At 45.3% G+C, this 26,428-nt stretch overlaps 1 protein-coding gene across 1 annotated transcript; it reads right to left on the bottom strand.

Moving 5' to 3' along the window:
• Positions 1-20: 20 nt before the first annotated feature.
• Positions 21-26,418, bottom strand: dync1h1 (dynein, cytoplasmic 1, heavy chain 1). Its single transcript, XM_080480390.1, has 78 exons — positions 26,038-26,418; positions 24,723-24,810; positions 24,402-24,575; positions 23,952-24,207; positions 23,605-23,791; positions 23,247-23,518; positions 22,911-23,138; positions 22,094-22,747; positions 21,572-21,994; positions 21,302-21,481; positions 21,064-21,213; positions 20,791-20,937; positions 20,482-20,622; positions 20,081-20,257; positions 19,729-19,839; positions 19,493-19,612; positions 19,126-19,365; positions 18,865-19,020; positions 18,536-18,649; positions 18,336-18,446; positions 18,024-18,233; positions 17,792-17,938; positions 17,513-17,679; positions 17,136-17,309; positions 16,618-16,972; positions 16,310-16,504; positions 15,945-16,227; positions 15,752-15,852; positions 15,491-15,650; positions 14,955-15,195; positions 14,681-14,864; positions 14,347-14,559; positions 14,015-14,253; positions 13,761-13,917; positions 13,444-13,668; positions 13,133-13,363; positions 12,893-13,033; positions 12,540-12,773; positions 12,192-12,398; positions 11,944-12,065; positions 11,667-11,832; positions 11,394-11,557; positions 11,147-11,276; positions 10,899-11,032; positions 10,668-10,782; positions 10,416-10,577; positions 10,064-10,278; positions 9,757-9,961; positions 9,470-9,643; positions 9,224-9,343; positions 8,991-9,111; positions 8,619-8,814; positions 7,776-7,893; positions 7,475-7,690; positions 7,169-7,381; positions 6,836-6,963; positions 6,581-6,734; positions 6,323-6,469; positions 6,048-6,198; positions 5,688-5,941; positions 5,456-5,590; positions 5,268-5,362; positions 5,008-5,182; positions 4,846-4,921; positions 4,600-4,760; positions 4,397-4,508; positions 4,214-4,274; positions 4,015-4,138; positions 3,765-3,878; positions 3,479-3,649; positions 3,053-3,270; positions 2,845-2,948; positions 1,753-1,961; positions 1,410-1,563; positions 1,180-1,322; positions 910-1,078; positions 563-687; positions 21-459 (listed from the first exon to the last, which is right to left on the bottom strand). The coding sequence occupies exons 1-78, from the start codon at positions 26,285-26,287 to the stop codon at positions 331-333; spliced, it is 13,923 nt and encodes a 4,640-aa protein (XP_080336516.1). The 5' UTR covers positions 26,288-26,418; the 3' UTR covers positions 21-330.
• Positions 26,419-26,428: the final 10 nt, after the last annotated feature.

Here is a 26,428-nt window from a genome sequence, read left to right as displayed (position 1 = left end):
AATCACACCGAGCAGTTGAGTTCCTACAAGCAGCTTTATTCAATCTAAAAACATACCAACCCTTTCACAAAAACATTTTCTTCATCTTCCTCCTCATTTTCTTTCAATTTACCTTCTGACAACATTCCCTCGACCTTCTGATGCACTTCCCCAAAACTCTAATGAACAAACGTTACGGCTCCACAATGATTCAGTTTCTATTTTTTATCCATTATACTGGAATGCAACACGCTACAACTACTTTTAAAACTTGTTATGAATGTAAGTGATTAAGTGTGTGTCTGATTATAGCCGACAACTTTTCTGTCTGCAGGAATGACTTGATGTGTTTTACTCTGTGCACAGAACGGCAACGCCACGCTCATAGAAGCTGTGGGGGTCTTCTTTAGTGGCGATGTCAAAGTCAACGGTGAAGATGAGATCCGACCGGGTGAAGTTCAGGTACACGGGGAGAGTTACCTGGAGAGGGGAGGAAGGAAAGAAAACAACATGCAGATGAAGCTACGCCACGACAGGAGAGAACATCCAATAAAGCAGTGACGTGTCCACATGCTGCTTGTACCATGTGTCTCTTCTCGGCATTGCTCTGCTTGATCCAGCGGAGCTGAGTCAGCGGCAGCTCAGTGGAGATGGTGTTGGACAGAGACAGCTTGTTGTTGGCACAAGTGGCTCCTTGCAGTTTCAGACCTGGAAAGTAAAAGTTGGGGAAAAAAGACATCATGAAAATTCAGTATTGACATATTAGGCCACTTGTTAAAAGTTCAAAGCTCATAAGTTCATCTCATATATACAAGATGCCTTCTGGCCTGGTCTCAAAGTATTTGAATCGGACTTGAGCAGGAGTGGGACATTGACTTTTTCAACCTTAATTGTTGCATTACCAAAGTCTGCATTGTGTTTTAGTCTGACCTTTGATGCCAAAGCTGCAGGCGTCCAGAGCAGTGCCCTGAGCGGTGGTGACATTGACCTCGAGACACAGCTCCTCCAGGGACCAGCTGTTGGCCTGTGCCACATACTGACGGGTGGCGGTGATGTACGCCTCGGGCACAAACAGGCTGCCCAAGCACACATGGATGTTCTGATGTGGAGAAGATGGAAAAAGAAAGGAAATGCACCATTACACGAGCGGATCTCGGTTTTCAGAGTCGAAACATGCTTGAATTTATTCAGAAGCAGTACCTTCAGTTCCTTTGCACCCCCGCTGGCGGCTCCCTGGGAGATCTGCTGCAGCTGCTTGATTCGCTCACTGAAGTCTGCCACCCACTGGATCACAGTCATGGCGGCTGGGACAGTGTACCGACACCAGCTGCGAGGCAGGATTCCTGCAGAGAGACGCAGTCTTGTTATCTGTTCTCGGATTTCAAAAACCAAACGAGGTTCAACAACAGCACGGGAAGAGAGTAGAAAACCTTTCACGAGGTCACTGATGAGTGTGCGCAGGTAGTTGGTCTGCTTCTTCTTGCCCTCGCACACCGACACCACATCGGACAGATCCTGACGGACCTCCTGAAGCATCTTGCCGCCCATCTTCACCTCACGCTCGAAGAACCGGAAGAGTGGGTCCTGGCGTTTGGAAACAAACGAGCGTGAAGAAAATGCTAAAGCTGGACAGATGTGCAACGAGTACGAATAAAACGATGACAGCGATTGAAACCTGTGCTTTAATGTTGCTTTTCAACTCAAACGTCAGGCGCAATTTAAATGAGCAGGTCTGATCTCAGCAATAAACGGATACTGGATTTCTTCCGTTACCTTGATGTTCTCCACTGTGCGTTTGAGTGGGTTGACCGTTTGCGGCATTAGCTGCAGCCAGTTGCAGGCGGTGGTGTGGAGGGTCCTCATCCACGCCGGCTGAGCATCGGATGTGGACGAGGTGCGCTCCTTCGTCTCCGTCTCGTAGGCAAGGTCATCCTCATCCTCCAACATCTGCATTTTCAGCATCTTACCCATCATGTCAGTGCCTGCGCAGCCCAGGAGTGGTAGCGAGTGAGCAGGGAGGGAGGTGGAAGACAAGGCCATGGTGGCAGGTAAAGGGAGGGGAGAAGAAATTAATTGTGGAGGAAAGAAACAAACAGCTTGTCTCACGGAAGAGTTAGTTTTTTTTCTTCCGACAAACAAAAAAAAGGTTGTGCAAGGTTAACAAATAAGGACGACATCGGTTTACACAAAACAAACAAGGCTTCAGGCAGTTTCCATCAACTGTAAAATAAAGTTGCAGAAGGTATCAAAAGAAAAAACAAATCCTGACCAACCAGATCTGGAGGCAACGACACAAACGATGTAAGATGAAAGTTTGGAGAAACGAACTAAGGGGTGAGGATGATGAAAAGAGGGGAGTGTTGGTGGTGGGTGGTTTGGCAGCTGGGACTCTGGGAGTTGGGAGAGGGTGTGGACATCCAACAGGGAGGAGGGGTGTGGGGGGGGCTAAAGGAGAGTCGGAGGAAGTGGAAGTCAAGGGGAGTATCGAACACAACCTGAGGGTGGGGTTGGGAGGGTATCTTAGCAAAGCGACATGATGGCTGTGAAATACAGCTGCTGGAGGGTGAGGATACACACACCCATCCTCTGGCCCCTTTTTAGCTACGATTGCTGAGACTACAGCTTCACTATGTTACAAAAGGCTGCAAGGAGGGACTACTTGTTTAAAAAAAAAAAAACCTGCTTGTGAGTTAAAGAGAATCAATGGAAAGATGAGAGATTAGTAATGAGCAATCTTCTGATTGCACGGAGACACCCTGTCGCAGTCGGAGATGAAACACTGGAACAGATTAAGACTTATCCTGTGGACAAATGGATGGTAAGAGGAAAACTTCAGAGGTTATGAAGAGGACAGCAGCAGCATACCCTGAGTGGTGAGCAAAACTTTCTCTGCATTGCTGGGCAAACCAAGCCAAGATGGAGTCTGAGTGTCGGGAAGCATCTCCACCCAGTGCATGAACTCCTCCCGTCTGTAACAAACACATATCATTAACATTATTTTTAGATTCATTGGAAAAAAAATTCCACCATATCAGGATTGCAGGTGTTACATTGAAAGTCAACCGATACTGACCGAATGCCGTCCGGCATCTTGATGTCCTTATGCCCATCAACCTTGAGAGCCAGTTTGAACTCGCTATCGAAGCTTCTCTTGGTGAAGATGCGATCCAGGAAGGTGTTGAGCAGCCGCTGGTCGAACTCGTTGTCAATGCGGCCTCCATAGATGGACTGAGCCATGAGGGTTTTCAGAGCAGCCCAGGGGATCTTGTCTGGTGCAATGTTCTGACGGCCCTGTACGAGTGTTTCACAGTTATGAGGACACTTGTTTATAAAATGCCAAGAAAACCCTTCCAACTACAAAATTTATTGACAATATCTGCATGTAAGAATGTATTGTTGTTACTTTTTTTTTTTTTTTTTTTTTTAAATTGTCAGTACGAAACCATTCCAATATTGAAACAAATCCCATATAAAGCTGTGTTTTGTTCTGGTGTCTAACCTTAGCAGTGTCGTCCAGCCATGTGTCGACTGTGTCACAAGCAGAGCGGAGGTCAGACTCCCCAAACTCATACTTCTTGGACCAGCCGAGTGGTGCGTAGCGCAGACGCTCCTGGATGACAGCGTGGAACCAAGCAAGCAGGAAATAAAGGCGTGCACGTTCGTTGGGAGCCTGTAAACATATGGAAGACAAACATTAGACAGCAAATCTTGGAAGAGCGGTTGGAGGTTACTTGCAAATGTTTGGAAGTGTGCGTTTGTTCGTTGGTAATTTCAGTCTGGGTCACCTTGCACATGCGAGCCACAGGGATGCTGCTGAAGGTCCTGAGCATGTTGGCCTTGACACCTGGAGGAGGCTCAAACACAAAGATACGACCGGCACGAAGCAGATTCACTGGCACCTGAAAGGGGGGGAAAACAAAAAGTAACTACGGGGGGGGGAATCCACTCAAATTATTTTCACCTGCTTCACAACAGCAGCTGATGCACTGCCTGACCAATAGTCCAGAAATCTTCCAGTGAGTGATGAGGTTATACCTTGGGATTGATCTCCATTGTGAGGAAAAGCCTGAAACTGGCATGAGGCTGCATGGAGTGAAGCTTCTTCTCCAGCTGCATTAGCCATCCAGGAGCCAGGTGGACGTTCTCCAACATCACCCATCTGCAGGAGAAACAATTTATTTAGGGCACCGGCACACCCAAGCACATTGAAGTACACTGAGTGAGCAGTGCCGACCTGCCAGACTTGACTGCGGTGTTGATGTCTCTCTCAGCCTTATTGAAGCCTTCAGCTGAACCTGTGAACGGTGGGAATATGAAAGCAATTACAATCTCTGCATCAAGACTTTGATTCAGGTCACAATAAGCATCTGGATTATGTGATAACTGAACTCAGACTTGTATGTTTGCTCCTTCATACCAATAGAAATAGATGTGATTTGTTTGTTCTCCTCTGCAGCAAGATCTCTGACCAGTCCGCTGGCATCATAACCTGGTACCGAGCACATCAACACTGGAGTGCTTGGCTTCACCTACGAACACAAGAAGAGGAATGTCAGCAATTCATCCAAAAACAACAAACACTTTGAAAGAGAATATTATGGATGAAAAATAAATCATTACCTCGCTGTCCACAATGTTAGCCAGGTCAAGGGGCTGCTCAATGATGTTCATGAAGCTCTCTCCCAGGACCTTTGAGACGAATATGTGCGACATGGCCAGCAGGCGGTCGGGGCGGAAGGCCTGGATCAGCAGCAACTGATGCACTGCCTGACCGATGGGAGCTGGAAAAGAAGAGGTCCATGTGAATACATACAGGCCAGATCCGGTCAAATATAGCAAGAATATAGTCCAAGCCCAGGTACTCACTGGACTGCTTCTCTTCTGACCACAGGTAAGGAACTGCCAGGTCCGGAGTATTGCTCTCAATCCACATGAAGAATTGCTGAAGAAACACCGCAAGATAACAAATGAATAAGAATGTATGAAAAATTCACAGTCTGTCAGAGTCGTACCAGAGGGAACACTCACCTCGTCAGCCTCAACTTTTTCCACCAGGTCTTTGAATGCAGGCAGGCGGCTGAGTCGGACCATGGCCTCACACTGATCGGTAGTCAGACCCTTCACTTTGGGCAGCGAGATTCCCGTCAGGACAATCTCTTTCCCACGAAGGAAATGCTGGAATTCTGTATCATATGGCGGCTCGCTAGAGACGTTCAGAAAATATACAATGATTAGAAACGCTGTGCCTATGACCTGTGTTGTATGCCATACTTCTGCTGGTATTATACCTGGTCATGCCCTTTAAGCTGATCTTGGCGAGCAGCATGGAGAAGGTGATATGGTCATGGTGCAGCATGCCTCTGGCCACTCTGTTGAAGGCCACCTAATTGTATAGAAATAATACAATGTTGCGTCAGCCATATTCAGTCCCTCCCCTCAAAAGGTGTGTCCTGTTTTCACAAATCACTTTTCAAACCTGGAAGAGGTCCTTTGTGATGACAGCGAGTCTCTGTGTGTGATCGGTGATGCCCTTGAGGTTGGGGTTCTCGTACAGCACCGTGTGGTACGTGTCCAGGAAGAAGTGAAGAGAGTACTGATAGAGGAAGTGCATCTGAAAGGAGAAACAAAGCAAATATTATTAGTACTTATAATTTAGTGGGCGAGTTAGAAGTTAAAAGACACAGAAAGAGAGTGAGAAGTGTAGAAACCTGATTGAGAGACTCCATGGTGAAGTAGATGCTGCTGCAGGCAGAGGACAGAGACAAGTACTGCTGGGACACTGCCTCTACCTCAGCCATGACAATATCCGTCTCCTCCACCTTCCTGGTCACCTCAGCTGCCTCCTTCTTCAAATTCTCCAGGGTGGTGATGATGGTGTCGTCATCAAGGATGCGACCCTTGACCTCGTTAAGGGCCTGCAGGAGGGATTTTTCCAGCTGACGCAGACGCAGCTGGAATTCGCCTGCAAGAGACGGGAGGGGGGGTTATAGTTTGTCTCATTTTGTGAGCAAATCTTTCAAAGACACAGGTGGTGGAAAACAATACAGCTCTGGCATTTTGTGGCTTACCCTGCAGTTTGAGGAGGTCAGAGCGTTTCTCGTCCACGTCAGGCCTCTCAGCCTTGAGGACCTCGTTGAGACACTGGCTCTGAAGACTGCTGCGTGTCACAGTGAAGTTGACAAAAGTAACACGAGAGCACAAGTCTGGTGGGAACTCGACCTGCATGCACATCAGAGAATACAGATTAGCCTTCTCGCACTTTGTTCAGCCACGAGAATAATAAATCACAGATATATAGTATTGAATAATATAACGGAAAGAATTAATGTAATAGTTTCTTTACAGTTGGGTCTCTGGTGGAGAGGAAGATGACAAATGAAGGGGACAGATCGATGTCCTGGTCTCCGAGGGTGATGAGGACTCGTCCTCCGGTCCTGCGGACCTCTCTGTTGAGCACTGGGTTCAGGATGGGGTCGTAGCTTTCCACATCCTAAATGAAAATACACAAATTATAAATGAGTCAGTAATGAATTTGCTAGCACCGGGCAGTTATCGCGTTTACAAAAAAAAAATGAAATTAGGGTGAGCTAATGGCTCTTACCTGCACCAACAGTGGGTTTCCAAAACGCAAAGCACTCTCCAGGTTCTTTCTGAAGGCGTCGTCCAGGAAGCTGGTTCTGGTGATCTTGCGGTCTTTGTACTCGTTCATGATAAATTCTGTCGCTTGGCCTGACGGGTCAATGATCAGTGGATATCTAAAATGGCAGAAATATGAGGAAGATTTTAAATTTCACACAAATTAATAATCAAATGGTAAATATTAAAGTTACACTTGATATCGAATTCAGGTGCTGACCTGTTGAACCGCTTCAGCATGATGGCGTTTTCAGTGCAGAGGTCGTCTGCAGGGAGGGAGTTTGCTTGCCAGCGGAGCCTCTCATCAGCGTTGGACAAGTATTCAGTTCTGGCAATATCTGTACGGAACTGGAGGAAGATAAAAAATCATGACAAAATTAGTTTTTTTATCTGGCATCAGGTTAAAGGAGCAAAATAAGAATATCTGGCGGGATTGCTGAACATTTGAACATTTTTCCAACTGAACAAGTGAGCAATAGGACAGAACTGTAATCCTTAGCAATATACAAATGACTGGTATTAATGTACTGAGTGAGAATGGCTCTTCAAATACCTGAATGTTGGCCTGCTGCAGGTGGTGGGACCACGTAGTGAACAAGTTCTGTCTCATCTGTTGTTCAAAGTAGCCGGCGTATGTGATGAACGCTGCAGAGAGCAGACAGTCTCCTGCGATGGTGGACATCTGGTTCTTGAAGGTCTCGCTGGTCTTCTCCCAGCGGTCCCTCTCAGCTGACAGACTCTTCAGCAGGGCTGTGCTGCGATTCACCTGGAATCAGAGGGTGAAATCAATTATTCAAGCAAACTCAATCAGCTTAAACTCCTGCTGAGGAGGCTGATGTGAGGTAAACCAATTTGTTACCTTCGCTTCGACTGCAGCCAGGTCAGCCTTGATGGCCTGGGCCTCTGAGATGAGGACGGCGTACTCCTCCTTGTAGCGTGCAATGCTCGCCTCCAGGTCTCGAATCATCTGCTCTACCTCCTCTGCCTTTGTCTTGTTGTCCTTGGCATCATCTTCAAGCTTCTGCAGTTCATTACGCAGAGGCTCCACGCGCTTCAGCATGTCAGCGTAATTCAGCTAGAAAGAAGGACCACACATGTTCATCAGAAGAGATTCCACTTTGCCCAATTCTGATCCCGAGTTCAATATTGCATAGTCGTACCTGAGCAATAGCCCATTTCACCATAGGTCCACAGGCCAGAGACGCCCTGTTCACTTGGTCATAGTTGTAGCTTGGGTTGGACATGTAGTTCTTCTTCATCTTCTCACGGATGGAGTCACTGGAGAAAATAAATTATGACACAAAAAGATTAAATAAAGCTACTTTTTACAATGCTGGCATCAACTTCAATTTGAGAACTGATAGTAAATTAAAGAAAATGTATTGGGTTCTACAGGATTATTTAAATTTTGTCAGGACATTGGAAGGGGGCACTTTCTACCAACTTCACCATAAGAAATCACAACAATGACAAGTACAGAGGTCATTATCATCGGCTTATTCTCGGATTCCATTTTCCTTCAAAGAGCTACAATCAAGTACTAATCAGAAAAATCACTCGTGCTGATTGAACCGACTGATTTGCTGCTTCCATTCTATGAAGACAAAAACATTGTGACGCTGGTACCTCATGTCCTCAGAGGAAAAGTTGACTATACTGGTGATGAAATTATCCCTGATAATAACTTGTCTGATTCTTTTCCAGTCATTGGTCTCCTCGCCCAGCAGAAGGCAGATAGACTCCAGGGCCAGTTTGACTGCAGCTGGGGGATTGGTCATAGCCCGTACTTCTACTAGATGCTGCCGCTTAATAGAACTCACCGCTAGTCAAGTGGAAGGAGTGTGTTTGAGAGGAAACAGTACAAGGGAGGGGGAGAGGAGGTGTGTTTATGGGAATAAGAGGGGAGAAATTCAAAAGGACCCGCAGGGGAAGACAGGGGATAGAAAAAACAAAACAGAAACAGCTCTTTAGTAAACAAGTATAAAACATGTCTCTTATTTCACCTGATCTCCTCAGCAGAGAAGTTAACAATGGTGGGAATGAAGTTCTCCCTCATGATGATGGATCGAATCTGCTTCCAGTCGGTTGTGCTCTCTCCCAGGAGCAAGCAAATTGATTCCAGGGCCAGCTTGACAGCCGCGGGTGGATTGGCCATGGAACGCACCTCCACCAGGTGCTGCTTCTTAATGGACTTAACAGCTATTAACATCAGGTGAAGAGGAATGGACATTAAGACAAAGGAAGAAGCAGTGATGACAGGAGGATACAAGCAGAAATGAAGCTGTGATTGCAGGTCCGGTGTATAAAAGCCAATGACAACATGGGAACAGTAATAATAAATGTAGTCGTCAGGAAAGGAAGAAGAATCGTTGTACCATTCTGAGCCTCAATGACAGCCGGCTCCACCTGGTCCAAGTCCTCTTTGACACTCAGCTGTTTGTCCTTGATCACCTCCTGCTGCTTGTACACAGCCTCCTGGATCTCCTGGCTCATCACCTGGAGTCAAAGTAGAAAAAGTATCAAGTTCAGTCCAAAATTTCCAACAAAACTTAAATTCCTGAGTTGCGATGGGCTGCAGTTTTTCTTGCTTGATATTGAATCCTTTTACCTTTTTCTTTTCAGCCTCCTGCTGGTCTTTGACCATCTTCTTCAGTTTGTCATTGGCAGCAGCGTTCTTTGCCTCCAGCTCCTGGCTCTTAATTCTCAGGTCACGGCGAAGTTCTTCCACCTGGATGAATACGAAACATAAAAGGTACACATTGGCGGGTTTACCATGATGCATTTCTGAAAACTGTATTACTAAACTTGCCATAATTCATATTAGGTAATGCAAAGAAATGGAAGATGTAGTTACCTGATCGACGGTCTCTTTGATTTTGCGGAGACCAACGTTGAGGTGCATCTGCTGCTCTTCCAGCTCGCTGCGTTTCTCGTTGAACAGGTTGGCATACTGGTTGATGAAGTCCAAGTAGTGGCGAGGAGTAATGGCCATGGTGTGCCCACCACGCTTGGCCAGACGGTTGTTTGCCTACAATGTTTGTTTTACAATTACAAAAAGCTGACTCGGACGTGCTCCATCTATAAAAGCACAATATACAATCAAGTCACAAATCACTGCAATGAACAACCAAACAACCCTACCTGGTGAAGAGTCTGGTGTACAAACACGCAGCCGTTGACAATAGCCTCGCGGTGAGAAGGTGGCTGGGGCAGCTTGTCGTAGACGATGGGCATGTAGTCTGGAACCTTGTAGTTGGGCTTCTCCAGATCCATCTTGCTGGTGAACTCTTTACCCACCTGATACAGAGCCTCGGTAGACCAGTCTCCAAACCAGTTCAACACACACCTGGTGATAAAAAAAAGTTTTTAGTGAACATTAAAACTCATCTTACAGGCCAGTTTCATCCCTTTCGAATGTCCCACAGTGATTCAAAATGAGCCTTGTTACCTGTTGAAGAGGGCAGGAGAGGTGGCAGCCCTGTCTTTCAAACCCTCAGATGAGGGGTTCATGGTGAACACGACGTGGAGGTTTCTGATGACCTGGCTGGTAAACCACTTGTACAGCTCTTCATGAGTGTCGAGCATCAGGCCCTCTTTCTGGGCTCCCTCCTTACACTGAGTCATAAGGGTGGCATATTCATCTCCCTCAAAAAGTCCAGGAACCTGCAGACACCCGTAAAAAAAGGCATCATGAAAAAATTACATACAGAACCTGGGCACATTCATTGTATCAGAAGACTAAACTCCACCGAGTACAGCTCAGCAGTTATCCACCTGGTGCCCTGATATGTTCACATTACCTCTCCATTGGCCAGCAGTGTGTTCATTCTCTCAAGGAAACCAGAATCCAGCACATTGGACTCGTCCATGATGAAGGCGATCTTCTCATTCTTACAACCCGAGCGACGCAACACAGTACGGAGGTCTTCATCGAAGTCCTCCCCAGTGTATTTCCGGTGTACCTGGACACAAAATAAGAAATAAAGATCAATACAACAGGCAGGTTTATTGACATGAATTATTCAAAGTATTCTAAATAATATTGCGCAAACCTTGATCTGATAGACGCTTAGTCCATTCATCCAGGCTACAAATCGAGAAAGAGTGGTTTTTCCTGCTCCACTCACTCCAATTAACAGGAGATGGCCCTGAGGCTGACGGAAGATTCTACAAAAAGAAAACAATTCAAGTTAACACCAGCCTTTTCAGATTGAAAAATAAACTTTTTTTCCTTCTAAAAATCAACTTGTAGTGCTGAGAGATGCTTGGAAAATGTTGGTCACCTGTCAATTCGGAGGACGTGGTCTAGCACTTCATTGAAGAGCACCAGAGGAACATCCAGCTCTTCCTCATAGAAAACCTTCAGACGGGCCTTCACATAGTCTCTCAATTCCTCCTGTTCCACTGGGATGTAGTCCTGCATTTATAAAAGCACAAAACTCAGTGCAAATGGAAATAAACTCGCTAAACTGAAGTAGGTTCTTTAGATTCAAGCCGAAATTGCATTAAAGCCATTGTATCTCTGATTTACCTTGGAGAGCCAGTTGCTGTAGAGGATGGGTCTGTTCAGAGCTTTGTCTTTATCAATGTTGGGGAAGTGTTTGAGAGCGACTGTGTCGATGTTTTCATCTGTCCACCTTCTCTCTTCATCGCCCACCAGCCTGAAAAAGACCATCACATAGTCAACTGACTAATTTGTCAATTAGATAAAAAAAGTACACTACATGGTCTGGGTTTGGGATAGATAGCATTCAGCCTCGATCGAAAGTAGCACTCACCTGTCCTGGAAGAGACGAAGAGCCTCATGGGCCCAGATACGAATGAGTCCTTCCACAGGTAGAGTCTCGAGAGGTCGCAGGGCCTCAAAAATGCCCCTCACCCAGCGGGTCATTTCTCTGGGAGAGTAGATGTAGTGAGGCTGAATGTCCTGAGTGAACCGCTCCTGGAATCGAAGGGAAAATTTTTTAAAATGAAACATGTAAGAAAACAAATAAGCATATAAATGAAACAAAAGTTTGAGTGCTTCATTTATATTGTGCAATTTCCTTTACCTGAGACATGGTATAGAACTCGACCATAGCAGCCGTGAGAGGTTCAGCATAGGTGCGCAGAGATGGGATGAGACGCAGCATGGCACGGTTGAATGTTCCATAAATCTGGGTGAGAGAAGCTGGGCCTGGATAGTCCACATACACCACTGGAACATGTCGCAGGAATCTAAGAGTGCATGGTATCATGGTCACTGTTAGCATTTGCCATATTGATATTTTTTGCTTTCTTTGTCCTGTGTTGAGCACAATAATCCTTTCTAGTTGTAATGAATTGTACCTGTGTGTGAGAGGCTTTCTGCCTGGATCAGTTGGAGGATTACAGGCTCCAACAAATTGGATCCTCTCCAGTTTGACCCAAGTCTGGTCTGAAGTGCGGTAGAAACCACCATGTTCCACCATCTGCCAAAAAATGTTTGAGAAGGTCATAATTTTACATCATTGATATTCACCAAAACACAGACTTAGAATATTCCTGTAGAATGTATGGAGCACATATGGTCAGTTTGTCAGTGATTGTGAAAATACCTGTCTGAGGAAAGAGATGACCCTCTGTGTGCCGTACTTGTCCATGTCGGGAAGATTGATCTCGTCACAGAACAAGACCAACCACTTGCCCAGCTGGACAGGGGCAAGGACCACGCCGTTGGGGGTACGACGATACTCACAGTAGTGGTCAAAGGTCTTCAGGAGCAGTTCTGGGGTGGTGGCACTGGAGAAGTTCAGACCAACAACCTGGGAGAGTAAAAAGCAAAGTAAGCACTCCTCAAACAAACTATGTTTTCATTTTCGATAGCAACTGTTCAGTACATGAAACAAAGACGAACAGCTAAGTAACTGTATGAAAGACTGATGAGTAAAATGTGTGTCCCTCACCTCCATATCAGGAAGAGCCCTGAGAGCGCTGAACAAAGTCATGGTCTTTCCAGATCCAGGCGGTCCACACAGTACCAGTGGCTTATGCTCTGCCAGCCATGTGTAAAGCAAAGCCTCATGGCGAACTGTGTCCAGAGTCGGAACCACAACATCTGGGGATGCCACTTTGTGGGTTTCTACCTCAATTTGAGGCACCTTGCCCTGCCAGGACTGCCACTCACCAGAGATGCACACCTGAACAAAAATTTTAAATTGGAATTAACATTCAGGAATTACAGGATATGAGTATTTTCTCTTTTCAGTGACTGCAAATTAATTTCCTACAATATCTCTCTAACAAATTGAGCCTGTACCTCATAGTCAATGATGGGGACATTGGGAGCAGAGGGTAGGGGCACAGTGGTGATGCGACGGATGTATTCTCCAAGTTCTGCCCTCATTTTCAATCGTCCATCACCAGAGAAGGACCACAGCACAGCGTAGATCAAATATTTCTGCAGAGACCAGCATTAGAATCATCATCAGCCACGTTTTAGAGGACATTTTATTTAACAGTCATATGTTCCTTTCGGTAAAGGTAAGGGAAAGATTACCTGCATATACTTCTCCAGCTGGTCGATGGGCATTGGGAAGTCGGGGTGATTATTGTTGTAGAGAGCCACATTGCGGCAGGCCTGGTGCAGCATTGAGCACAGAGAACCCAAACAGCGCAGGCGGGTGAAATCCATGATGTGCTCCATCTTCGAGGCATGCTCCAAGGCCTTGATCACAAGGCCTGTGGAGGTGAAGTATGGCTGCAGGACTGCAGCAGCATCCCTCTGGATCTAGAGTAAAACACGTCAAATTGAGTATACACAACATGCTTGAGGAGTTGTTCTCAAAAGTTTCCCCCCTCTTTTATTACCTGTAGCATTGGAGAAGCAGTCTCGTCCTCATCTTCTGTGCCTATTCGCTGGCGCTGAGCTTCGTCCTCTCCCTCATCGAGTGGGATGCTGCGAATGCGAGCTAGGAAGTTGTTGAAGATCATGTCGGTACTGAGGACATCTTCACTGAACCAGACCATGCCACAACGGGACACAGTGGCAAGCGTAGCATACTTCAGGTCCTGTACTTCAAACATGACACGCACCTGGATAGAAAGACAAAACCATAAATATTAACATGCTTCAAACAAATCAGTACTAGGACACAAGTAGAGACCTGTGTTGGGACTGTTCTTACATTTGGTGGCAAGCTGAGACGTTCTCCATTGGGCAAAGTTAGCAACTTGTTGTCGTCCAGGACAGAGTTCAGATTTTCAACCCATTCTGGATCGACGTCGCCATCGAAAATGATCCACTGACGTTTCTGCAGTTCACCTCGGACATTGTCAATGATCCTGAAAGTGAAAGATAAGCAGTTTTTAATAAAGGATTTTGATTTGTCACATTAAATTAGTTTATTTTGGTTGATCAATAATCTGTGCTAGAACTCACTTTCTGAGGATGTGTGTGAACAATCCATCAGTCCATTCTCGAGTATTGGGGTCCAGGGTTCCATACAGGTGGTCTTTGCTGATGGCTTTCGGGTCGATGATGTGGGCCACGCCCTCAACACCTTCGAGCCTCTCCAGGGCTTTGAGCAGCACCCTCCATGCCATGGTCTTTCCACTGCCTGAGGGTCCCACCATCATCAGACCGTGGTTGATCTGCGTGATCTGGTACAGCTGGAGCACCTGAAAGAGATTCAATGACAAAGATGATAATGGAGCTCGAAGCAATATTCTCTCCACACCACACAGGGCGATCAACTCTATTCTACTCCATACCTTCTCCACCCACATGCTGCCAACATCGTCTCCATCTCCGTAGGTGAGGTACATCTCACTGCAGACCTTCTTCAGCTCCTCCCTTAGAGCAGTCATCTCTCCACGATGGTACTGAACTCCAGGGAAGACATCTGACAGGAGGCTGAACAGCAGAGGGATGTCCTCCGCCACCAGCTTGGGGACCATTGTCTCACAAACACTCTGGATCAAGATCTAAAGTGAGCAAGATACAGACTGATTAAAACTTAACGAATCTACTGAAATAACACTTTCAATAGCTATTAAAACTCAGTACTAATTGAAAACAGAGACACGTCTTGCAAGTCTTTTTTACCTCCTGTTCAGGCAGGTTCTCAGCTATATCATTCTCATCGACGTTCTCTCCCCGCTCATGTTTCTCCCTTTTGATTCTCTGGATGCGCTCACGTTTGACATTACCGGCACTGATCAGCACACTCTTGAGTGCTCGGAGCCCGAAGTCATAATGACTCTGAGATGACAGCTGTTCATCGCACAGTCTGAAAATGGAACAGGAGATAAAATGAGAATAGAAGAATGTCTTACAATCGTTTAAATTTATTTATCCTTGACCCAAACAGAGTACATACTTGAAGAAAGGTACGATCTTCTTGGCGAGAATCTCAGCTGTTCGGAAACCTTGGGAGTAAAGCATGACCTGTGCAATAAGCTGACGGTCGGGCTTTGTCATGGCCAAGCTGCGGAACAGCTTTTTCAGATTGTCGGGCAGGTTGGAACGTCCAGCGTAGCCAGGGTTCATGGTGATGAAGATGGCCATGTCTGGGCTCACCTTCACCTGCTTGTTCAAGAGCTCTGTGGTTACAGGCACACCTAGAAGGGGAACAGAGGATCACTTATTTTCAACACAATCTACATTTATTGTCTTATGTTCTGATGTGACCATAACAGAATATTATACATCATGTGTTATTAGACATAACACAAAGTGATCAATGTTACCCGTTTGGGATTTTGCCATTTGATAGTTGATTAAAAACAAATGTTTTGCTCACAAGTGCTTATATGGAGACAGTTTCATCAAAGGGAAGGGTTGTGTTTTTTTTTTTGTTTTTTTTAACACGAGCAAGAACGACAAAGGTGTGGAGGGTCCAAGTGTCATACGTACTCCTGTCTCTGTTGGGGTTGCTGTGCTCTCTCAAGGCCACCTGAATGTACTGGACCTGCTGAGAGACGGCTGACAGCATTCTCTCCTCCAGACGGTTGAACTCGTCGAAGCAGCCCCAGGCTCCAACCTGGCACAGACCCACGAAGATACGACCCATGGCCTGGAAATAGGAAACAATAAAATGAATGTGTGTAATGGATTGGTGAAATTGTCTTTGTTATAAAATAGTTATGAGAAATGAAAAGGAATGCAATCATGTACCTGGAAGTCGAAGGTCTCGTCACAGTTAAAGACCAGGACAAAGCGACCGAGCTGGTGACCCAGGGCTTTCACGGACTCAGTCTTCCCTGTGCCAGCAGGACCTAGACAAGAGATGGTGATTTAGGTGTTACATGCTTTAACTTTGTCAGAAACCAACTCCGAGAGTAAATATGGCCACAATGAGGATCCATACCAAATGGTGATCCTCCAAGGCGAGCCTCCAGGGCCTGAGTCATGGTGAGATAGCAACGATCTGTCAGTGGAGTTTGGACAAGCTTGTCCTGGACACCCAAGTATTCAAAGCCGTAGTTGAACTTGGCATTGGCCATCTGAATAGACAACTGTTGGAGGACATCTGTCTGCTTGGGGTCAAAGTAGAAGCGCATCTGGCTGAGCCACTCAAAAGACTTGGGGTTGTCGATCTTGTTCTTGATCAGACTCCTGGTCACATCACGTTGGTGCACCAGCTCGGTAATCTAGAAACAGAAGGAATTTTAGAAACTCTTCTTTCAAAACAGATTTCTTTCAAAAACACAACATAAAATGATGGACTCTTACCAGATGCTCCAGTTTCCTCCTGCGAAGTGGAGGCTGCTCCATGAGCACAGTGTCAGCCAGCACGTTGAGAGTGGCCTCCACATTTGACTGCACTTCTTGCATGGGTTTCATGTCCCCACTGCCAGAGATGGTGGTCAGGGCATATTCAATGTTCTCAGACCAGGCAATCTGGGCGGACAGAACTACGAGCTGGGCCTGAGGAGAAACAATACCGATAAAGTCACATTACCACAGAGTCACAATTTTAACATTTGGAATAGAGTTGTTTTATAGGTTGTATGAAGGAAAAAAATGTTTTGAATTCAAACCTGGTAGCGATCAATCCAGTTGATGTACTGGCTAAGGTCCACGGCTGTACCCTTGTTGAAGCCGGTGACCTCTGTGACAGACTCCGCTAGCAGCTTGGCCAACGTCACCCTCATCTCCTTCTCCACGAGAGTGAGCCACTCGTTGATCTTCGGGTGTTGTGTGATGGAGACGGGTGTCTTGTAGAAGATCTCCTCACCCTCACGCGAGGAGATTCCCAGCACCTCGGTGTTGTCCTCGTTGAGTAGGATGCTGGCGACTCCAGCAAACATCTTTTTGAAGTGCTTCTGGAGTTTGGCCACGTTCTTGCTGTTGCCGATAATCTCAAGCAAGTCCTCGTCTCCCACGAAGTAGAATCTGTCAACAAGAGGGTGAATGTTAAATAAAGATGCATCATCTGTAAATTTGTATTAGGTATGCATTATTCCCAAATATCGAACATAATGACACATTTAAAAATCTGACTAGCGACATGCACGTTTCATGATCCTGACGTTTCGCCTCAGTATCCTATTCATACCTGGGGAAGGAGGACCTTTCTCTCTCCAGATATTCTCCGAGAGCTTTCTGGATTTTACCCAGAAGGTCAGCCAGTCGCTCCAGGGATCTCTGCACCCCCTGAATGTTGAGCACATCCATGACTAAAGGCGACTTTGTCACCTTCTTCATCAGTGCCAAGAACTCTGTGCTGATACTAAGAAAAAACAAAACAAAACAAAAAGACATTACATTCAGAAAAAAGTGCAAACTTAAAAATGCTATATATGTACTACCAATATATGAAATACTAGTTCTTAAAATACTATTTTAATTTATGAAAACACCACAGCGGACATAATTTATGAACCTTGAATGTGACAATAAAGTATGGGTGCTGTGGTAGGTTTCTCCATTTACCTCTGGAATCTTTGGGTTTCAACAGGCAGCAAATGTTTGATGTCAGCACTGCCTGTGAAAATGCCCTCCAGATAGACCCAGCGACGCTGGACATCAATCCAAACATCAAACAGAGCCATGATGCGATTCAGCTTGTCTTCCCAGCTCAGGGCATCTTCTTCAAACACCTGGTAAAAAATAAACAATATAGAGCACAATGTTGAGGCAGTTCCTCAGGGTCATATTTTACAAAAACATGAAACTACTGTCTTATTGTGCTGTGTATAAGATTGTCTTTACCTTGTAGTAAGGAGACAGCTTCATGGCAGACACACTGTTGATGTGCTCTTTGACCTTGTTGAAGAGGTCGTCCCAGCCTCGTATCAGACGGCACTTGTTCTGGTAGTTCACCAAGTCAAGCTCATACGAGTTCCACACTTCGCGGATCTGAAAAACCACAGCCGCATAATTTAAAATGAAACAAATTGAAGATTATTAGCAATTATATAGATTATGAAACCTTACTCCTCACCTGTTTGAGGAACTCTTCCAGGGCCATCTCACCCTGGGCCACCAGGAGAACGTCCTTCACGACCATCTCATTCTTCTGCAGATCAACGTCCCAGATCTGACCAAGGGTCAGCTCTGACAAGACCCAGTTCACATGCAAGCGCTTCATCAGCTGCTTCCAGTGGCGATCCTTCAGTGCCTCAGATTTCAGCTCAATCACCAACATGTTCACCTACAGTATGAGGGGAAAAAAACAAAACGCCCAATGACTTAAAATGGACTTGCAATAACCTGCCAGTCAAAACCTTGTGTTGAGAAAGACGAACTTTCTGACCTTCAGGTATCCTTTGAGAAGCCTCTGGACATACTCGTAGGAAGCATACTGTCTCAGTCTTGCTTGGAAGTTCTTAAGCTGGTTCAGCAGACCATCCAGACTCTGACGAAGCTAAGAATACAAAATCAAGAAGTAATTATTATATTTGCAGAATTTGACCTGTACAGTACAGAGACCGAAAACTATATATATATTCCCACCTTGCGAGGCTGCACAGAGACCCATGGCTGCTCCTTCATTTGGTCAATCTGCTCCCAGACCTTTGATAGCTCGGACCACACCTCTTTCAGGTCATGAAGCTCCTCCAGTGCCACCTACAAGTCACAACAAAGACAGAAATTATTTCAAAGTAGGGCTTCTTTACAAAAAGGGTTTGCCTTAGTTTAAAAAACAAAGACGTACAGCCAGAAAGCCCTATGAAATTGTTTGAATCGAACTAATACTACTAATCAAGAGTGCAACCACTACATGATATAATGCGTAATATTAAAAAAAATAACCGCCATTACTAAATGGGGTCATGCATTACCTGCACCCTCTCCTCGCTGCCACTGAGCAGACCAGTGTCGGTGAGCTCCAGGGCCTCTTTGGCACGGGCACATTTCTCTCTTTCAACCTTAAGTCGGCCAAAGTTTCCCTCATAGATCGTGAGAGACTGAATGGCCTCCTCTGGACGCAGGTTACCCTGATGGAACAGAAATGCAATTAAGTATGACGTGGGGAAACTACAACAACAAAAGCAAATCTTCTATTATTCCGCAGTAAAATCAAATAATACAAGTTTCCTTACAGCAACTGGTTTGGTCTTCTCCCAGTCACTGAGCAAGTCTGTGGTGCGGTTTTCCACAGCTTTGTCCTCTTGGACAATCTTCATCTGAAGGTTGGCCACCTGCTGCTGTATTGCCGTGTCTTTGCGCTTCATTATGTCACTGAATGCACCCCATTCACCTTCAATGTTGTCAATGTAGAGCCAAGAAGGAGGGAACTGGAACCTTTGTTTCTCCAGCAGACGCTGCCCATTACGGAACAACTACAGATAGAAACAAAGGTGATTTGAAACTGTTGAAATTGACCAACTTAAAAACTGAAACAAAAACTTAAAATCATATAACGGGCATTAATGCAAGGGATTATACAACATATTTTTCAGTACTTACGTCCACATTTTTCTCAAACTGTTTGATCTTGCGCTTGAGGGTTTGCACATATGTGATGAAGTTGACAGCATCAGAGGTGCTGGCCGTGTCCACAGAGTGCTGCTCTAGATCTTGACGAGACTTTGAAAGAACAGGTAAATGTGTTTAAAGAGAACTCTTTTCAAGAATCATTGCATTGTGTGTCTCAGTGCAACAGAAAATGGTTAGACAACGTGTATTTTAAAGCATGTCTTTACCTTGGAGATCTGCGCATGGAAGTCCTGCATGTTCTGACCAAGCATCTGTCCAAATTTGCTCAGGACCTCTTTGTGCCAGGAGTCATATTTCAAGTTAACCTTTGATTGGACCTGTGGTAAGAAACAAATACAAAGACTTAATACAAAGCCCACAGACTCAAAAACAAAACAAAACAAAACAGTGTAATCAAGTTAAACTCCAATGGATGAGTAATGAGAATATAGTTTACAAAGTAAAAATCTTAACAGATTTTAAGCTTAATTTCAACTGTGTCAAACTAAAATGTTTAAATGAGACAAAGTTGTGAATGACACATTTATCAAAATGCTTCTGTTACACTATCATTAGTACCTTGCCATAATCAATGACTGCAGGTCCAAACTCTTTGCGAGTCTCAGCATTGTCAAAGGTTCCTCGTGCTTTGCGGATTTGGACCAGCAGGGCCTGCCACTTGGTGAGATCTTCACCCAGACGGTTGTAGATATTTTCTGCTTGCATGTCCCACAAGCACTGGTACTGCAGCCAAACCTGGAAATGGATGAGAGAAGGAGGTTGTCAAAGTCGCTAAAAGTGAGAGATAATCGCACAAGTGCAAAATATGGTGAAATAAAAAACAACAGGATATAAGGATAATCCCAACATAATGTACATGTCTCCATTTATGAAAAAAAAAGTTGGGACTGTTAAGAGGAAAAAAATGAAAAGAAAACAATTGAAACAGTAGAACACATTGAGTTACTTATGGTTCATACCTTCACGTACTGCTCCACCTCATTCACTATGTCTTCCACTGCATTGTAGGCCTCTTCCAAAGCTGCAGGACCATCTGGCATCCTGGTCAGGGCATTGCGGTAAAACTTCTCCTCCTCTGAGAGCTCGTAGTGGACTCCCACCTGATAGGGAAGGACAGAATGACTTAAAAAAAATAAAAATCAAATTTTGACAATTACGTTCAATCTAAAACATAGCACTACATTTGTATGATAATTTATTTCCAATTTTTTCACAGATCTGTCCATAGTGCTTAACAATCTCCATATTTTTTATGGAATCATCCCTACCTGATATCTCTGGCTCTGGATCCTGGGTAGAGAAAGGATGACCATCTTCCAAGAAAACATCTCCTGGTAGAGTTTGTAGCGGCAGTCTTCAATTGGTGGGTTCAAGTAGATCACCTGGTTTGTAATCCTGAGCTCATGGACTACATTCTGGGAGGATAAAAATAAAAATGGAAAAAGAAATTAATTTAAATAGTACACCAGGTGGCCAAGGCTTTCCATATCTTAATCAGTTGGGTAAAGAGGCAACAGAGTGCCATGAGTCAAAATGATTACCTTGATCTTAGGCTCTCCTCCAGGTTTGTGGCTGACTTGTGGAGCTTCTGTGTCCATATCCACATCTGCTTTGTCTTCCATTTGGCCACGCAACACCTGAGTCCAAGCCTTAAGACCAGCCTGTAGACGTACTCCCAGGATGCGCTCGATCTAAGAAAATAACAATTTAATCATGACATGCCCATAAAACATATAGGAAGTAACAAAAAACATTTTCTGACTAATTTGTAAAACCAACCTCATTGTCCAGCTTATGGACCCAGATGGGCAAGTTGGAATACGAGTGCAGATTGAGGTCGTCCACAGCTTTCTGGACACGGTTAAGAATGTCTGAGAAGGTCTTGTGGTCAAACATGCAAGTCTCCAGGGACCGGACCTCCAGATCGATCTTCTCTTCGATCAATAAGAGGTCATCCACCTGGAAACAGATTAGGAAAAGAACCCTTGTTTGGTAAGAACAACCATTTGTAAATATATCCAATAATGACAGTCTCATTTGGTGCCTAACCTTCTCTTGGAAGTTGAAGACGGTCTCCGCCAGCCGCTGAACATAAGGATCCAGCTTGTAGGATTCCCAGACTAAAGTGATGCCTTCTGTGACGAGAGCCTGAACCTCTTTCTTGAGCCCGGCCACGAGCAGGGAGATGGAGGACCTTTCCTCCACCTTTTCACAAGTGCGCTCATAGGTGCGCACACTCTCAATCAAAGAGATGGCAAATGGATACAGCTGATTGGCTTGGTGGGCTTTGTTGACAATGGCGAGAGGAACACGGAAGCTCAGCCACTTCAGGTTGCGGACCTCTTTGGACAAGGTGATGATCTCTGGGAGGAAGTTGACTTTTAGCTTGAGCATGTTTCCAGTCCTTCCACGGGCACGAGTGCTCTCTATGGTGAAGATCCGTCCAGAGACACCAAGATTACGCTGCTGCACCTGATTGGAAAAAGAAAAGAAGACAAAGACTTATAAAACCCAAGCACAACCAGAACAATCAAGCAATTTTCAAACGTCCGAGAAGTCATTGCTCCCTACCTTGCGAGCCCAGTCGTCAAATATCTCCTGAGTGTTGAGTTTAGCCCTGAAGCTATCTCCATCCTGCTTCAGCTTCAGTCCCTCCACATGGTTTTCCCAGCCCTTCCCGAGAACATCTTCCACCCTCTTCATGTACGCAGTCAACTGACGATCTATCTGCTTGGCCCATATGATGGAGCCGGACACAGGCGGCAGGTCTCGGACGTGACTCATCTTGCAGGCCTGGCTCTGAGGATACTGCACTTTGAACTTGTCATGCAGCGACTCAATGTCGTCTTTCACGCGCTGGATGAGCTGTGTCTGGTACTCCCTGATGGCACCGCGGATGTGGGGGCGCACAAAGAGAGCATTGAAGCGGGAGAAGATGCGGAACATCTCATTGGCATTCTTGGCGGTTCCCAGCTGATCTCGCAGGCGGGCTGTGATGCGGGTCTCCACGCGGTCGATGCGCTCATCGTAACGCTTCATGGCAGCTTCCCAGGCTTCCATGCCTTCCTTTGACACATCCAGGCCGTCGACTTCTTTGACATTCTCATAGGCCAGATTGACCTCCTCGATGGCATTGGCATCGGCAGCATCAAACAGAACTCCAGCCACCTTCATGTCCTGAGGCTCAACGGTCTCTCCAGGGGCGTGCTGTGGCACTGCAGACACCTGAAGAAAAAGCAACTTTCCATCAATTTGTGACAAAACAAAACATTTAATACAAATTTGAACGGATTGACAGAAAGGAGTAACAAAACTGCCAGGAAATACGTAATAATGACAAGGCCTGCTGTTAAAACTACAACAGTGACAGATGGGAAAGGTGCTTTACCTGAGGCCTTAGCACACGGACGATGACAGCTCTCAGCTGCTCATGCTGCCTTCTGAAACGCCTCATGTGGTCCAGCCGGGACTGGAGCTTCCTGTGGGCGGGGCTCAAACGCCACACCATCTTCAGGTTCTCCTCTCTCTTCCTCTTCACAATGTCCCTCAGAAGCACCTGCAGTTTCTCATATTCATCCTCCCACGTCTGGAAGACCTCGAAACAAGCCACCATGACCTGCACAGAGAAGTTTAAGTAGACTTTCAGGAGACGTGTTGTTTTGAACAACTACAGCGATAAATTCAAGAACATTTTAATCATTGATGTGGACCAAGCTGCACAAACCTTTTCAAACTCTTCATAGGCAACATGCATGAGCTTCCTGGTACCCAGCACTTTGAGGAGCTGTGAGCTCAAGTCTCTGGAGATGGCTTCTACCAGACGCAGTGCTCTCTGAATGGGATATTTGGTGTTCCTGATTTTCTTGAGGTGAGTAAAAATGGCCATCAGGGCTTGACGGATCTTATCAAGCTCCGAGGCAGAAAGGAGGTCATTAAGAGGGAAGTCCTTCATCAATGGATTGTAGTCATTGACAGTCTCCACTGCCTGTTTCAGACCTGTGAGAAAAAAGTTGAGGAACCAAGACTTAACGACAGGCCAATCAATATAAAAAGAAGTGCCACCTTAACGGCTATTCACTGACCAGTATCGGTGTCGAAGCTGACAGTAGCGTGGAACCGTTTGCCATGTTTTAGGATGTCCAGGGTGAGCAGGACCTCAGGACTTTCTCTTTTCTCTTGAATCCTGTTGAGAGCTCTCTCCAGATTGAGCCAGAAGCTGATCTCCTGCAATGCTGTGCCTGAAGCTGGGTCGCGATCCAGCTTTGTCACCTGGGAGAGTGGTTAGTGACAAGAAAAATAAACTCAGTGGTGTTTAACTGAAAGACAGACAATTTTTCTTTTTAATGGCTGCAGGATTGTTGTTTTTAATTTTTTTGTCATGTTTCACAAGATGAAATATAATGTAATATATTTATATAAGGCCTCTCACTTTTTGGATCTCTCTAATCCAGCGATTAACTCCAGATTGCAGCTGGTTGAGGAAGGTTGGGTCTTCCACTTTGTCTCCAAAATCAGTGACCTTGGGCTTCTCCCCACGTTCGTAGCACTGCTTGGCGATGTTTGTGATGATGGGGTGGATGAGCAGGCTGATCTCAGGAATCTCAATATTCTGCTGCAGATGGAGAAGGCCCATCTCCAGCTCAGCAATCTTCTTCTCAACAGAGGGTGCCATCTTATCTCCATCCCTAGAGAGGTATAAAAGAGAACATTAAGTGAAACACTGAGTGGGATGTAGCTTAAGGAAAATGGAAGGTTTAGCACTCTTCATACACAAAGGGCACTTTATTTTTCCTCCATGACATTTACTACTCAATACCAAACTCGGAAATACTTATTTTTTGTACATGGAAAGTTATTAGAAGTATACAAAAAAAATTACCTATCTGCCTTGCCAGACTCACGAATGTAGGACTTGAAGAAAGGAGCAACCGCATTGCTGATGAAAGAATGAAGTGTCTCGTAGGGAGAGTCTTCACTCAGCGTCAGCACTCGCACTTGGGTTGAAATTGGTTTATCTGCGTCGATGACAGCGGTTCTCTTGATTAAAGCCAAGCTGTAGGAAAAGAGAATGGAGCACAACTTTAGAAGGAAAACCAACCATCAGAACAGTTTCCATTATATAAGAAAGCATCTTGATTGGATATAAAAAAATAAAAAAAATAAATAGGTGCCTGCTCTTTGCAGTGAAGTCATCACTAACCTGTTGGACTTGATTCCGTAGTGTATATCAATGCTGACGTTGTAGGTGATGCTCTCCTTCTCCTCCTCTCCCTCATCACCAACATCCTCTGTGAAGAGCAATTAAAAGTCAATCGTCAAATATTTATATTCTCATAAAATAGTAATGAATTCCTTAAATTTTGTTAATTGTGGCTTTTTGTTAAAGAACAAAACAAATGTCTATTGTTATGTATTACTTTTTTTATGCAGTTAAGATTTTCCTGAACAAGTGAAAGTGGCTGTCGTCAATGTAGACATAAGTTATGCCTACTTTAATACACCACATTCCCACAAAACTTAAACTTCGGCCACATGCACCACAATGCGAGCTTTGTGATTTTTCGGACTGTCTTTCACTCTCTACATCTCTTTACTGAGTAGCAATAAAAAAAGAAAATAAAAGTGATAAAGTCCAACTAAACAGCGTGTTTATGAGCTGAGGTCATTTGCGTTGTGTGGGTTATGCGTCAGCAGGATGACAACCAGGGAATTTGCTCTGCTTCCGTGTATCTATGCCCTCACCCTCCTTAACAATAATAACTGCGAGCTGCAGACACTGCATTCTGCATTGCAGCATCAGTATTCTCGGAGCTAAACCACGAATAGGCCAGGGAAGTGAATCCAAAACCTCTGGGCACAGACTGAGTGACTGGGTCATGTGCATTATTCAGGATCAAGATTCAGCACTCAAATATAACAGGCCCAGAAGCTGAGGATTAGTTCCCCTGGAGGAAACTGAAAATAATGCGTTCTTTGAAACAAACTAGTTCACATGATTAAGCTGACATCAGCAAAAACATATGACCAACAGATTGACAAAGGCTTCATTCTCTTTGCATTTCTTTGACACTGGGTTGTTTTTCGTGTAGATTTTCTTTTGTCGTGTGTGCAGCATCGATTCCTACAACCACCACAATACAATTATGTATATACACACACTGCTTTAAAATGTATGTATGCAAGGTGGAGACGATAGTGAATTACACTGCATTTAATCAGCAAATTGTGTCATTTAACATGCAGGATGATGTCCAGTCTTCAGTACAGTGTCGTGTGTTGTGATGAGCTATCCACACCCATTGTGGCGCAGCTCAATCACATTATTTTAAAAGCCGTGTTGATAGTATCATAAAGGGAATGGCCATGAATCGGATATGAAGATATTTCACAGGTTATCATTTTAAATGTTTGCTTTGCAGAGACGATGCTGAGTCATTTAATGTAAATAGGGGGGCAGCAGATAAACGCCCCTGTGTTACATAGCATTTAGGACATCCACTGTTTCCTAAATGTACCTTTGAGAGCGCTTCTCTCCACCAGGATGGTGTGAAGCTGGGGATCGGCCAGGAATTTCCTCATCTGCTCCACGGCGCTCTTCTCCTCCAGGGCGGTTTCCAGTGAGGCCGGGGCCTCGCCGCCATCTTCCAGCAGCAGCGGCACCAGTTTCCTGATGTGCTTCTGCAGCACGGAGGTGTCTGCGACCGTTTGAACGGCCGACACTTCCATGGTGCCGGAGTTCTCCTCCGTCCCCCCACCTTCCGACATTGCGGGAAGAAGTCGACGGCAACCAAAGAGACAAAGAACCGAGACTGACGCTGAGCGGCGGTCAACTGAGAACAGTCAGAGGCGGACTGCTGTCAAAACGCCGCAACAGTCACAATGGTCTTATTCGCGCAAAGGATTGTG

The sequence above is a fragment of the Lipophrys pholis genome (assembly GCF_963383615.2).
Source record: "Lipophrys pholis genome assembly, chromosome: 14".
Classification (NCBI taxonomy): domain Eukaryota; kingdom Metazoa; phylum Chordata; class Actinopteri; order Blenniiformes; family Blenniidae; genus Lipophrys; species Lipophrys pholis.
This window is presented reverse-complemented; position numbering and strand designations above follow the sequence as displayed.